This window comes from Hemicordylus capensis, chromosome 4 (genome assembly GCF_027244095.1).
Source record: "Hemicordylus capensis ecotype Gifberg chromosome 4, rHemCap1.1.pri, whole genome shotgun sequence".
In the NCBI taxonomy this organism is placed as follows: domain Eukaryota; kingdom Metazoa; phylum Chordata; class Lepidosauria; order Squamata; family Cordylidae; genus Hemicordylus; species Hemicordylus capensis.
The window spans coordinates 960930-973504 of NC_069660.1; the positions used below are offsets into that span (position 1 = coordinate 960930).

Consider the following 12575-nt stretch of genomic DNA (forward strand, 5'->3'; position numbering starts at 1 on the left):
CTCCACCGTCCGCTGCAAGGACTTCTCTTCCTGCTGACAAGGCGTGCCCAGAGATGCAGGTCGCCTAAGGAGTGCCAAGTGCCAGGCTCAGGGAGGGGCCCAGCAGCAGCGTGCGGCTCTGGGGGGGGGGGTGGGGGGGCGCCCTGGCTGGCGGAGGGAGCCCGCCGGGCAGCGGCAGCGCCGCGCAGTCTTGAAGGCGGGTCTTGTGCTGATGCCCCTAATCAGCGGCCCGTCGCGCCCCTATAAAGCCCCTTGCCCTCCGCGGCGGCCCCAGAGGCGCCCGGCCTCGCGGGCAGCGGCGGCAGCAGCGGCATGAGGGCCTCGTCCTCGCCGGCGGCAGCCCAAGAGCTGGCCTCCGCAGGCAGTGGGGATGGAGGGGGCTTCGGCGGGCACCCCTGGGGAGGCCAGGCTGCCCCTCTGCAGCCCCTCCTGCTGCCCCACATGATCCCCTGCGCCTGCCCGCCTCTTCCGTGCTACGGCTGGCTGTCCCCGCCGCCCCTCAGCCGCCTCCTCACCCCGCCGGTAAGTGAGTTCTGGGAGAACTGGGGAGGGCGACGACGCCCGCGGACTCCAGGCAGCCTTTCCGACACCTCGGACGAGACCGGAGGGAGCTGGAACGGCCCCCCGCCCCGCCCCACCGGAGCGAGCGGTCCTAAGCGGGTGGGGGGCGGTGTAGTTGGTGCCTCTGCTTCCTGGAGCTCCCTTTGCTCCTCTCTCTCCCGCTCCGCGCTGCCTGCAGGCTGGACATTCGTCAGGCAGATCTGTGGAGCGATACCCGACGAGTGGCCAGCCTGCAGGCAGCACTGGGCGCGAGAGAGGAGCCAAGGAAGCTGCGCCAGCCAACTTTGGGAGGGGAAGAGTCGGACAGCTGCCTAAGGAGGATCGCTCTCATCCTCCTCGATGGTTTACCCTTTCCAGTAGCCAGCCCGGCTGCAGCTCCCACCTGCTCGCTAATGGTAGTTTCTGGCATCACCTCAGGCTGTCTCTGATTCACTCGTCCCTAGTTCGCCCTCCTAGCGACAGAGCAAGCATCCAGTGGCAATGAGTCCCACAGGTCAATGGTGCAGTAGAGCTCTTGGCACATGCTCCAGACTAGCTCGCCTACAACTACTCTGAAGATCTGTTTGGCCCTCCCCAGTTTGAAGCGGACGCCCTTCCAGCTGGGGCGGGGGGCTTAGAGTCCCTCCACTGACTGCAGCTCTCGGCTGCCTCGAGGAAACTTCTCCCTCTTGCTGTGGCAGGATGAGGGGCCGGAGGGCGTCGCTGGGCGGCTGTTGCTGCCTCCGAGGCCGGGCGGGCCAGCTCCTCCTTTCCGGGGCAACGACTTGCAGAGGCCGGCGGGCGGGGGGCAGCGGGTGGGGCAGTTTGGAATCCCCATCTGCCTCGGACGACTTTGTCCCTTCATCACGTGTTAGATAAGCAACCTATTGGCGGAGGGTGCGATAGCTGGCCTCCTCCTGGCCGCCTGGCAAGCGGCGCCCGCCTCCTGGGCAACCAGTTGCTGGGCTCTGGCTCGCAGCCGCCGCCGCAGCGGGGCGGGATGGACTGGCGGGGCGGGCTGAGTGTCCTCCTCCCCTCAGTCTTTTCCGGGCCAGGCAGGCAGGCAGGCAGGCAAGAGCAGCGGGAGCCACCGGCCAGAGGCAGAGCCGAGCGTGCCGAAGACCCCGAGCACGGCGCTGCCAGTCCGCGCCAGGCCTGTCGCGGAGAGGAGAGGGCCGCCTCGCTCCTGAGCATCGTCCAGAGCACAGCCCGGTTTTCCTTGCGGGAGCAGCCTGGAGAGCTCCCACCCCACCTCACCCCCCGCATTTTTCCTCAGGGCCTCTCTCTGGAGGCGAGCTGGGCCCACACGCAGGAGAGGCTCCGGCGACTTCTCCAGCCGGCACGGGAGAGGGAGAAGAGGAGTCGCCTTGGGAGGCTCCCCAGCTCCGCAGCGGCTGCCTGCCCTCGCCATGCCTGCTCCGCTGCCCGTGCCCGCCCTGGCCAAAGAGCCATTGAGCGAAGCGAGCGCAGGCAGGCAGCGCCGCCAACCCCCGGGGCGGCCAGAGCATGACATGGGCCAGCTGAGGAGCCCCAGGAGAGCTCCAAGCCCAGCAGACACCCCCCCCCCGGCATCCTTTGCTGCACGGAACGGGACCCAGACTGGAGGGCGCCTCTCCCCACCCCAGAAACCGGACCGTTGTCTCCCTCCTGTCTCTGTTCAAGCTGAACTGCTCCAGAACCTGGAAACAGACCCAGGTTCAAACTCCGGGTCTGCTGCCTCTAAAGCAAACGAAGCCACGTGGTGGGACTACTGTGCCATCGTGCTCAGCCCCCTCCCCGCAGAAGGAAGGCATCCGGACTTGTGAAGCCAATTAGTCCGGCGCGGGGGGGCGTTCTTCTCCCATCTGAGCTCGGCCCGTTATGGGCCCGTTATGTGCTTTCAGAGCGCAAATGGTGGTGGCTAATCACCTTCCAAAACGTGGGTCAATCTGGAGGGGCCGCTGTGGACTGGGGGGGTGTGTGTGTGCCGCTGCCTCTGCTTCCCAGCAGCTCCGCCTGCCCTCCTGCCCCACATCCCCCCCTGCCTGTGAGCTGTGCTGCTGGCGGAGTTGCGGGGTGGCCACCCGTGCTGGGGCGGGGCGGGGCGGCCCTGGGGTGGTCCTTGGCACTGGGGCCCACCTGGGGGGGGGGAGAGGAGCAGCGGAGGCAGCTGGGCCTCGCCGTGGGGAGCAGGTCGTGGGGTCTGGCAGCCGTTCAGGGCCACTCTCTGCCCCTTCCAGGTCTCGCCAGGGGAGCTGCTGCTGCTGCCGCCGCCGCCGCCCGGCCCGCTGCTCTGCTCGGCCTTCCTGCGCGCAGGCCCACCCGAGGATCCGCCCCGGGCCAAGGCAGCCGCCTCGCGGGAGAGCACGGCGGCGCTCAAGGCCTGGCTGGGCCGGCACCCGAAGAACCCCTACCCCAGCAAGGGGGAGAAGGTCCTGCTGGCCCTCCTGAGCCAGATGAGCCTGACCCAAGTCTCCACGTGGTTTGCCAACGCCCGGCGGCGCCTCAAGAAGGAGAACCGGGCCTGCTGGGCCCCCCGGCCCTCCAAGGCCGCAGCGGGGGAGGCCGAGGGGGACGCTGCCGAGGGGGAGGCCGAAGAGCAGGGAGCAGTCCCCAGCAGCAGCAGCACCACCAGCACCCAGCCAAGGACGAAGCCCCCCTCGGCCTGCTCACCTGGGAGCCCCTGGCTGCAGGCTGCGTGGCAGGGGCCGCGGCCCCCTCCGGCCCCCTCCATTGCTGCTCAGCCCCAGACACCTCCCCTGGCCCCCAAGCCCAAGATCTGGTGTGTGGCTGAGCTGGCCACCAGCCCCCAGGCAGGGAGGGCTGCAGCCTGAGGAGCTGCTGCCAGGGCCCCCACACGCCGGAGGGCGGAGGGGGCCCCTGCGGCTCTGGAGCCCCGGGCTTGTTTCCAGCCGCGTTTCGCGGTGGGTGGGGCAGGGGGGAGAAGAGCCTCGCTGCTGGACCCAGAGGGGTGGGAAGGGAGCCCTGCAGCCGGGCGGGGGGGGGCGCGAGAGGGGGCTGTAGTGCTGGCAGAGAGAGGCCGCTCCTGCAAAGCCAGGGCAAGAGGAGGAGGGAGAACGCAGAGCAGCCCCACTGTGGTGGGTGTAATTGGGGGGGGGAGAAAAGGGCTGGGAGCATCGCGCGCGCCCTCCCCCCCCAGGCAACCAGGCTTTTGAGACACTTCAAGCCTGGTGCTGGATTAGGGAGGGAGTTGCCCAGATGGCCTCAGGAGAGCCCCAGCGAGTCCCAAGCCCAGGAGACCTGAAGTCTCTCCGTGTTCCTGCCACCCCTGCTGGGGGGAGGGCCGGGTCTCATCAGTGGCCCCCAAGAGGGGGCGGAAGAGCCTGGGAGGCAGCAGCCAGCCCTCCGCCCGAACCAGCCCGCTGCCCTTGCAAGCTTTGGAAGGATTCTGCAGGAGGGGCAGGGTCAGCACCGCCTCTGGGAGCAACCCCCACCCTGAAGCCCCCCCCCCAGCCCTCTTTGCCAATAAACACACCTCACCCCAGCCTTTGCCTGCTGTCCTGCCTGGGGGGAGGCGGAGCTGGTTGTGGGTGTGGCTTGGACAGGACAGGCTTGCACCAGCTGAGCGGGAGTGGGAGGGGCATGGCTCACTGTGGGCTGGGGCGGGGGGCAGGGGGGCTTGTCTGCCTCTGGGTGGTGACGCTGCAGGGCTCAGCTTAAAGGAGGAGAGGAAGGAACGCCAGGGGCTCCCCGATGCCCCTCCATTTTAGCAGAAGTGCCCCCCCAGACACCCCTGAGCTTTCTAAGAACCGTGGCTGCTGGCATTTGGAGCAAGGAGGCAGCAGCAGCGCAGAGAGAACATGCCAGCTAACGGCTCTGGTGCAGCAGATGCCTTCTCCGCCTCCAGGACGCCTTCCGTGTCACCCAAAAATATGTCCCCAAGGGTTCTGCGGCCCTCAGGGACTTTTTTGTGGGCGGCACCACCACAGAGGGCTTCCTGGGGAAGGGGCGGGCATCAGAAACTGCCCCTCCCACCCTGCACCGGTGCCGTTAGTTGGGAAGTTCTTCGGCCCTTGTACTGAATGTCAGCAAGGAGGCGCTGAGCGGGCTCCCCCAACCCAGCTTGTACAGGCCAAAGTGCTCCAGGTCTCGGGAAACGGAGGCCCTCTTTGGGGCCAGATGGGGGCTGGGGAGAGGTCCAGGGGATGTGTAGGCTGCTGTCTGGCCATACCAAGACAGCTGCAGCGGAGGCCATGCATGCCCCCCTCCCCCCACAAGGAGGTGCCCTGCCCCTCCCAGCCCCACAGCAATGCCTGGCAGGCCAGCCGGCTCCTCACGTGGGCTGCCCTTGGCCCAGTGTGGGTGGCAGGGAGGGACCCCCACTCCTGGTGAGACCCCTTGCGCCCTGGCAGCCTCTCCAGCAAGTGAGCTTTCCCCACGGCTTGCTACCAAAGAGGCCTCGGACCGCACCTCGTCAGCAGGGACGGGGTTTATTTCCCCACAAGGGGCACAGAAGAGAAGATGGGTCTGGCTGCCGCGTGGGGCCAACAATGGGCCCAGCATTCTGTTCCCAACTGCAGCTGGCTGCTGACAGGCAGGGCCTGAGCCAGAACAGGCTGCTTCTGCTGTTTGTCCCCAGCACCTGGTATTCCGAGGTAGGCTGCCTCTGTGCATGGAAGCTCAATGTGGCTATTCTGGCTCAGAGACACCAGCAGACATCTCTTCCTCCATGGACCAGTCTAGTCCTTGTTCAGGTTGCTGGCTGGATTGATGTGGCTTGGCTGCCCTGCATGAGAACACCTGACTGGGTGTGCACGGGATTTGGTTACTTGTGGAGTGAGATGGTGTGAAATGAATGAATCTCGGAGCACTGCGTTGGGAAGTGATGCTCTCGTTCAAGTGCAAGGAAATGTGTCGTTTGCCATGCATCCGTTTCCCGCTCTCCCTGCTCACGGAAGTGCAGCCGCCGCCACCGCCACCGCCTCCTCCTCATGCCCTGGATCCCTCGTCCACACAGGGAACGAGCTGTCCCATTCTCTGCCGAAATGCTGCAAATGCAGAGAGCTGTGCAGCCTGCTCTGTGGCTCGGCTGCAGAAAGGCACGCCACTCCCAGCCACTCCCAGGAGGCACGGTCAGAGCTGCCAAGGTGGGGGCCACGGGGGCCATCGCTGCTCGGGGGCCTCTTTCCCCGCTCGCAGGAGGCGCCAGGCAGGACCCCCCGCAGCTGTGCCCCCCCCCGGCTCAAGAAGGGAAGTCAAAGAGTTCGTGGCACAGACACTGGCAGAGGCTGTAGCAGAGGCAGCTGATGAGGGTGGAGGGCACCAGGCTCACCAGGATGATGCCCAGGTTGAGGTGCTCCACCAGGAGGAGGTAGATGCCGAAGGGCAGGGAGCTCAAGTAGACCAGGCAGAGCACGCCCAGCAGGAAGCGCGGGACGGCCTGCCACCTGCTGCAGGGCGGGCATGGGGCCAGGGGGCCGTGGCAGGGCAGGGAGGCCAGGCTGGGGGGGCGCTGGAGCCTCAGCACGTCCCAGAGGCCCAGGCTGTGCGGGGGGCCCAGGTCCTCAGGCACCTCCAGGAGGGTGATGACCAGGCAGTCGGAGGAGGAGCTGTGCAGGCCCTCCCCAAAGGGCTCCAGGATGCTGGGGCAGAGGAAGACCTCGGGGGACGGAGGGGCAGCCCCTCCTCCGCCTGGCCTCCAGCTCCGCTCCTGGCAGCTCAGCAGGGCCAGCAGGCGCCCGTCGTCCGGCAGCTGGCCCACGCCGCCCTTGCCTGGCACCGCCGTCTCCTGGCGGCAGAAGGGGCAGCTGAGGTGGCCGGAGGACTCCTCGCCCGCGGCGTCCACCATCCTGCAGAGGCACCTGGCGCAGACGTGGTGCTGGCAGCTGAGCAGCTTGGGCCGGCGGCTGTGGGCGTCGAAGGGCTCGTAGCAGATCTGGCACTCCGCCTCGTGGGCCATGAAGCCGAGGGGCTGCTGGGAACCCCCCGCCCTGCCCTTGGTGGGGGACATGGCTGGGGGTGGGTGGGTGGGGGGGAGAGCAGAAGGAAGGAGACCGTCAGCACAAGCACGTGGCCCCCTCCTGCCCTGGGCCTGGGGGCAGCAGGCGGAACCCCTCTCCCCACTGCAGGAAGGCCAGCGGGTCCCCAGCACTGCCCTTGGCAGAGGTCCTCAGCCCCACTGCTGGGTCTGCAAGAGGGGCCCGGGCCCGAGCGGGGGCCAAGCAGAGGCTGCGCCCCTCCCGCCCCCCTGGCTGGCTGTGCTCTCTGCCCCATGCAGCCCCTCACCCCCCCCCCCCGGGTCCCTGCCTCTGGCAGAGCAGGGCGGCCAGGCCCGGCCGGGCTCAAGGCTGGGCAGGGGCCGAGTCTGCTGGCTTGCAGGGCCTGGCCGGGGAGCTCCTGCAGCCCTCTGGCCTCTCCCCAGCAGCCCTCCCGCAGCCAGTGTGGCCCCCGAGGCAAGCCCAGCTCTGCCTCGCCGAGGGAGGGGGGGGGCTCCCGGTGGCCAGCCGGGGGGGGCGCTTCTGCTCCTACGGCGTCCGGCCTTTGGGGGCCGTCAGGTAGGGGGAGGGTGACGGGTCCGGGTGGGGTGGGGTGGGGGGGAGAAGAGCCTTGTGCAGCCCCAGGGCGCAGAGTCCCAGCTGCCTCCCCGCAGAGCCCTGGCTCTCTCCTCCGCCGTGCCTGCATCCTTCATCCAGGGACCCCTAGGCCAGGCAGCCCCCTCCTGCCATGCCCCCCCCCCACACCCACGGATGCAGGCGGTACCTGCCCCTCCCCTACCTTGTGGCTCTGTGGCCCGCCGGCCCGCTCGCCTCCTCCTGCTGCTGCAGCAGCCCCAGCCAGCCTCAGGAATCCGCCTCTCCGTTGCCATGGCAACGCAGGCTGGAGCCGGGATGGATGATGCAGGCTGGTCCCCGGCCAAGGGCCCCCCTCCCGCCGCCCCCACACGCTTCGAGGCAGGCGGGTGCTGGCGGCGGAGGAGGAGAGGCCGGGGCCAAGACCTCGCTCTGGAGCATCACCGGCAGCTGGGCCCTCTGGCTGGAGGCGGGAGGCAAAGAGGGAACTGGGCGCCGAGGTGCTTCTTGGACCTCGCAGGGGCCTGGGCGGCACCAGCACCAGCAGCAGCAGGAGGACCCCCACTCCCACCCCCACTCCCCCCGCCCAGGCCCGGCCCCTCCGCTCACCCCTCCCCGGGTGCAAGGGCTGCCTTTCCCACCAGGTCTTCTGCTCCTTCAGAGGCGCCACTGCCACCTTCACACTCCGCAAGAGCCCCCGGAGGCTGCTGGGATTGCTCAGGGCCTGCCCTTAGGCCGCGCTTAGCACACCGGGGAGGACGTGCCCCTTGCCCTCTCCCAATTGCATCCCCCCCGCCCCGCGCCATGGGCCCTTCAGTCCTTTAGAGGAAGCCCCTGCTTTTCAGCAGCTACCTGAAATTGCTGGGAGAGGCTGCTTGGGAGTTCGCGCCAGGGTGTCAGGGTGAGCTTCTCTCCCACCCCCGAAAAAGGGGGCCACTCCTATTCCTCAGGTCCCAAGGGGCAGTGGAGGGACTCAGAGATGGGCTGGAGCTGGACCAGGGGCATAACTACCATTAGGCAAGGGGAGGCGGCTGCCTGCCCCCCCCCCGAGGCAAGTCACATGTGAAGTGTGTGTGTGTGTGTATCAGCGAGGGGCCCGTTTTAAAATTTTGTCTCTGGGCCCACTCCAGCCTTGCTACGCCCCTGAGCTGGACGAATACACAGAGGCTCCCTCCGGACATGCCAGAGTGGGAGAGGAGACAAACCAGATCTGAGTGTGCAGCCAGTTCTGGAGGAGAAGACACTCCCCTTAAAAGCCGACCTTTGCCGGACGGGGCTTCACCTGGAGCCCGCTTTGTTCCTGGATGGCCACGTGGCGGCAGTTGTGACCAGGAGTGTCTTTCCACTTACTTTAATTTCACAATAATTGTCCCAAGGTAGCTAATATAGAATTTTTAAAAAATCAAAATTTGGAAACCAAATATACATGGTAACAGTCAGAACAGAGGACAACCACATACCAAGCACAGCATTCACAACCCCACCTACAGAGACCAGCTTCATTACCTATCTAAGGCCTGGCAAAGCAGGTACCTTTTTAATGCTTTCTTGAAGTTTGGCAGGAAGCATTATGGACTTGCTGTGGCAGGGAGTTCCAGAGCCTGGGGGCCGCCACCAAACAGGCCGCGTCCCACATGCATGCCCATTGAGCCTCAGTGTTGGCACATGGAACAGACCGGGCAGTATCCAGGGCCCAAACAGTCCACGGCTTTAAAGGTCATGACCAGCAGCGCCTTAAACAGAACCTGGACACAGACGGGGAGCCCATGGAATTCAGACCGAAGTAGAGCAACGTGCTCAGCTCTGGAGGGGCAGGAAAAATGAAGGTGGGAGGGGCAATGTGGCTGAGGTCAGAGGGAGAGTTCAAGCAATGGGCACAAGACCACCATTGCCAAGGAGTGTGGAACGTTGGGATGGAGGAGGCTGCAGACAGTTGGGGCGAAGAAGGAGCACTGGTCTTGTGGTGGAAATCACGAGTTGTCCCCTTTACGAAGCAGAGTCCACCCCGGTAGCATTTGAATGGGAGACCGTATGTGAGCACTGGAAGAGATTCCCCTTAAGGGATGGGGCTGCTCTGGGAAGAGCATGTTCTGAGTTCCCTCCCTGGTAGCATCTCCAGAGAGGGCTGAAAGACTCCTGCCTGCAGCCTTAGAGAAGTTGCTGCCAGTCTGGGTAGACAATACTGAGCTAGATGGACAAGTGGTCTGACTCGGTATATGGCAGCTGCCTATGTTCTTACGAAGAAGAAAAGGGTAAGAGAAAGCATAGTTTTGAGGAGCTGGCCCTTTGGGGGATCCTCAGAAGATACCCCCAAAGATACTTTGTCTTCTTCTCCATGGACAAACCTTCTGCCCTCCAAACAGTTCAGGACAGAACAGCTGTGAGGAGCAGGCAGAGGGGGAGGTCTGCCACACAAGTGTCTGAAGAGGCTCTGGGGCTGGAGAATTCCACCTGGGCCGTGGCACGTGCAGGCCGTGTGGCTGCATACTGTGGACCAAGGATAGTCTGACAGTTTCAAGAGAAAGGGACTATTTGTCAAATTTAAAGCTGTAAAATAGAAACATTATTTCTTCCAAGCATTTGTTTGGACTCTCTGATCCCCTTCTCAGATTCTCTTTGGAAGGAACCCTGGCTTCCACCTGCCACAGAGTCCCCCCCCGCCCAACCAATATTCTGGCTGCAGCATTTGGCACCAATTCGATTTCAAGGGCAAACCCAAGAGAGTGTGAATTGCAACCACCTACCCAAGATTTGGCCAAGGGGTGGATGACCATAGCCAGACCTGGTTTCTCCAGGAAGGGCTGCAGCTGCCACAGCATCCAAAATGGTGCCAAGGCTCCTCGATCCAAGGGGGCACCCAAGCCCCAGACCTGGTCTTTCTGAGGGAGTACAATTCCCTCCAGAACAGGTGGACTAGAGCCACTTATGCAGGTTACATTTCCATTTTTCAGCCCACGTGCAACACATCTCTGCCACCCCAGATTGATTGAGAATACCCACCCATTCTCTGGGATCAAATGGCACTAGGGAAGAGATCTGGGTGTCGTCAGCATGTTGGCACTGCTGCAGCCCAGATCCCCAAACACCCTCCCCGCAGGAGGTGTCTGGAAGCACAGGGGACCAGAGAGAACTCTGTGGGACCCCAAAGGCCAGGGGACCAAGCAGAAGCCCCCTCTGAACCCTTCCCACTTGACAGGGCTGGAAGCAGCACAACAGCCCCCCCAGAGGCACTCCAGGAGGAGACCGTGCTGGATGGGATTGGGGGCCACTGGGGAGCCCAGGTGCTCTTTAACTTTTTCATAAATGATCTAGAAGTAGGGGTAAGCAGCGAGGTGGCCAAATTTGCAGATGATACCAAACTAACTTTGGAGATACAAAAATCTTTGAGGTAGTGAAATCCAAAATGGATTGTGAGGAGTTCTAAAAGGATCTCTCCAAACTGGGCAAGTGGGTGACCAAATGGCAAATGCAGTTCAATGAGGGAGACTGGAGGAGGTGAGCGGTGCCTTTTTACTATCAAACTTCCTGTGTTGGACAGCTGGGAACCTGGGAGCTGCCCCTCCCCACCCTTCATTGGCTGGACAGCCCAGCACAGTCCTGCTGCCTAATTGGGATCCTCCCTTCCCTCAAGTGCCATGTTTTCCACCTGTAGGCACTGATTGATCACATCAGCCCTACCCAGGGTCCTTTGTGAGAGGAAGGACGCTGGGGGCTATTTAAGGGAAGGGCTGCTACCTTTTGTAGGGGCCGGCCTTTGGTGTAGGGCTGCACTCTAGTCAGTCCGGCTGTTTAAGGAGTTACAGCAATAAGTGTGCCAGCTTTGTTACTGAGATTGGGTAATGTGTTTGCATTTGCCTGGAGATGGGGAGACAGGGGGTGCCTTCGTTGAATGTGGGGCAGCTATTCCGGTGGTGGTGGGGAATAGAAGAAGTAATGTTTGCAGGCCAGCAGGCCATTCCAGGGGAAGTGTAGTCAGAAATTTAATAGCTGTCTCCCCTTCCGGCTGTCCTGCCAGCTCTTTGACCTCGGGGAGCAGTGCCAACAACCCACATAGTCTTACCTTGCTCCTCTGCAATGCCAGGTCAGTCCAAAATAAGCCAGAGCTCATCCAAGATTTTATTATGGAAGAAGGGGCTGACTGGGTATGTATTACTGAGACTTGGTTGGGAGAGACTAGTGGTCCAGTTTGGCCCAGCTTCTCCCTCCAGAATATTATGTAGAGGAGCAGGTGAGGGGACGTGGGCGGGGAGGTGGAGTGGCTGTGGTCTATAAGGATAACATCTCCCTCACCAGGGTCCCTGTTAGGGTATCGGACCATATTGGATAGATTGGGACTTCTGTTGGTGTACTGATCACCCCGCTGGCCAAGTCCATTACTAAGCTCACGGACTTGGTCGCGGGACTTGCATTGGAGTCTCACAGAATTTTGGTGCTGGGGGACTTCAATGTTAGTTTCGGGACCAATTTGTCCAGGGCAGCTCAGGAGTTCATAGCAGCCATGACAACCATGGGCCTATTCCAAGTGGTCTCTGGACCGACGCACACTGCAGGTCACACACTTGATTTGGTCTTTTACTCTGATCAGGGTAGTGTTCCGTGGGGGGGGACTCCTGTGATTTCCCCATTGTCATTGCCACCTATGCAAGGGTGAGGGGCCTATTAGAATGGTCCGCCCTAAGAGGTTATTGGATCCAGTAGGATTCCAAGAAGCCTTGGAAGGATTCAAAGTTGGTTTTCCCGGTGATCTTGTTGATGCCCTGGTTGAGAATTGGAACAACTTGCTCACGAGGGCAGTAGACTCCTAAGTATCCCCTCCAACCCACTTCAAAATTGGCCTCTTGGTATACGGAAGAGTTACGGGGGCTGAAGCAGCAAGGTAGGCGACTGGAGCACAAGTGGAGAAAGACTTGACTCGTATCCGACAGATTACAACATAGAGCACATTTAAAGATATATGCTCAGGCGATACGTGCGGCAAAGAAGCAATTCTTTTCTGCCCGTATTGCTTCTGCGAGTTCACATCCGGCGGAGTTGTCTAGGGTTGTGAGGGGGCTAGTATCTGCCCCCCCTCCCTTGAACCAGAATTTGGAAGCATCAGTCACCCGCTGTGATGCGTTTAATGAATTTTTCGCAGACAAAATCTCTCAGATTCGGGCCGACCCAGATGGAGACTCCACAATTAATCTGATGTCTGAACTGGAGGAGTCCAACAACTCCTCTTATGTGATTCAACTAGATCAATTTCAGTTTGTGACTCCTGAGGACGTGGACAAGCTGCTTTGATCGGTGAGGCCTATCACTTGTTCTCTTGACCCTTGTCCAACGTGGCTTGTTCTGTCTAGCAGGGAGGCTATTGTAGGCGGCCTGGTGGAAATCATAAATGCTTCTCTGAGGGAGGGCACGATGCCTTGTCTTAAGGAGACAATTATTAGACCTCTTCTTAAGAAGCCTGCATTAGATCCCTCAGAGTTGAGCAATTATAGGCCTGTTTCCAACCTCCCATGGCTGGGCAAGGTAATTGAGAGG

The 12575-nt window shown here is 62.4% G+C and overlaps 1 protein-coding gene across 2 annotated transcripts; it reads right to left on the minus strand.

Moving 5' to 3' along the window:
- Window positions 1-4954: 4954 nt before the first annotated feature.
- On the minus strand, window positions 4955-7727 carry LOC128323925 (E3 ubiquitin-protein ligase RNF182-like). Of its 2 annotated transcripts, none has more exons than XM_053247867.1 (2): window positions 7659-7727; window positions 4955-6492 (listed from the first exon to the last, which is right to left on the minus strand). In XM_053247867.1, the coding sequence occupies exon 2, from the start codon at window positions 6488-6490 to the stop codon at window positions 5723-5725; it is 768 nt and encodes a 255-aa protein (XP_053103842.1). In that variant the 5' UTR covers window positions 6491-6492; window positions 7659-7727; the 3' UTR covers window positions 4955-5722. The 2 variants fall into 2 exon arrangements, with proteins under 2 accessions (XP_053103842.1, XP_053103841.1); XM_053247866.1 differs by lacking the exon at window positions 7659-7727 and adding an exon at window positions 7255-7591.
- Between the last annotated feature and the right edge of the window lie 4848 nt (window positions 7728-12575).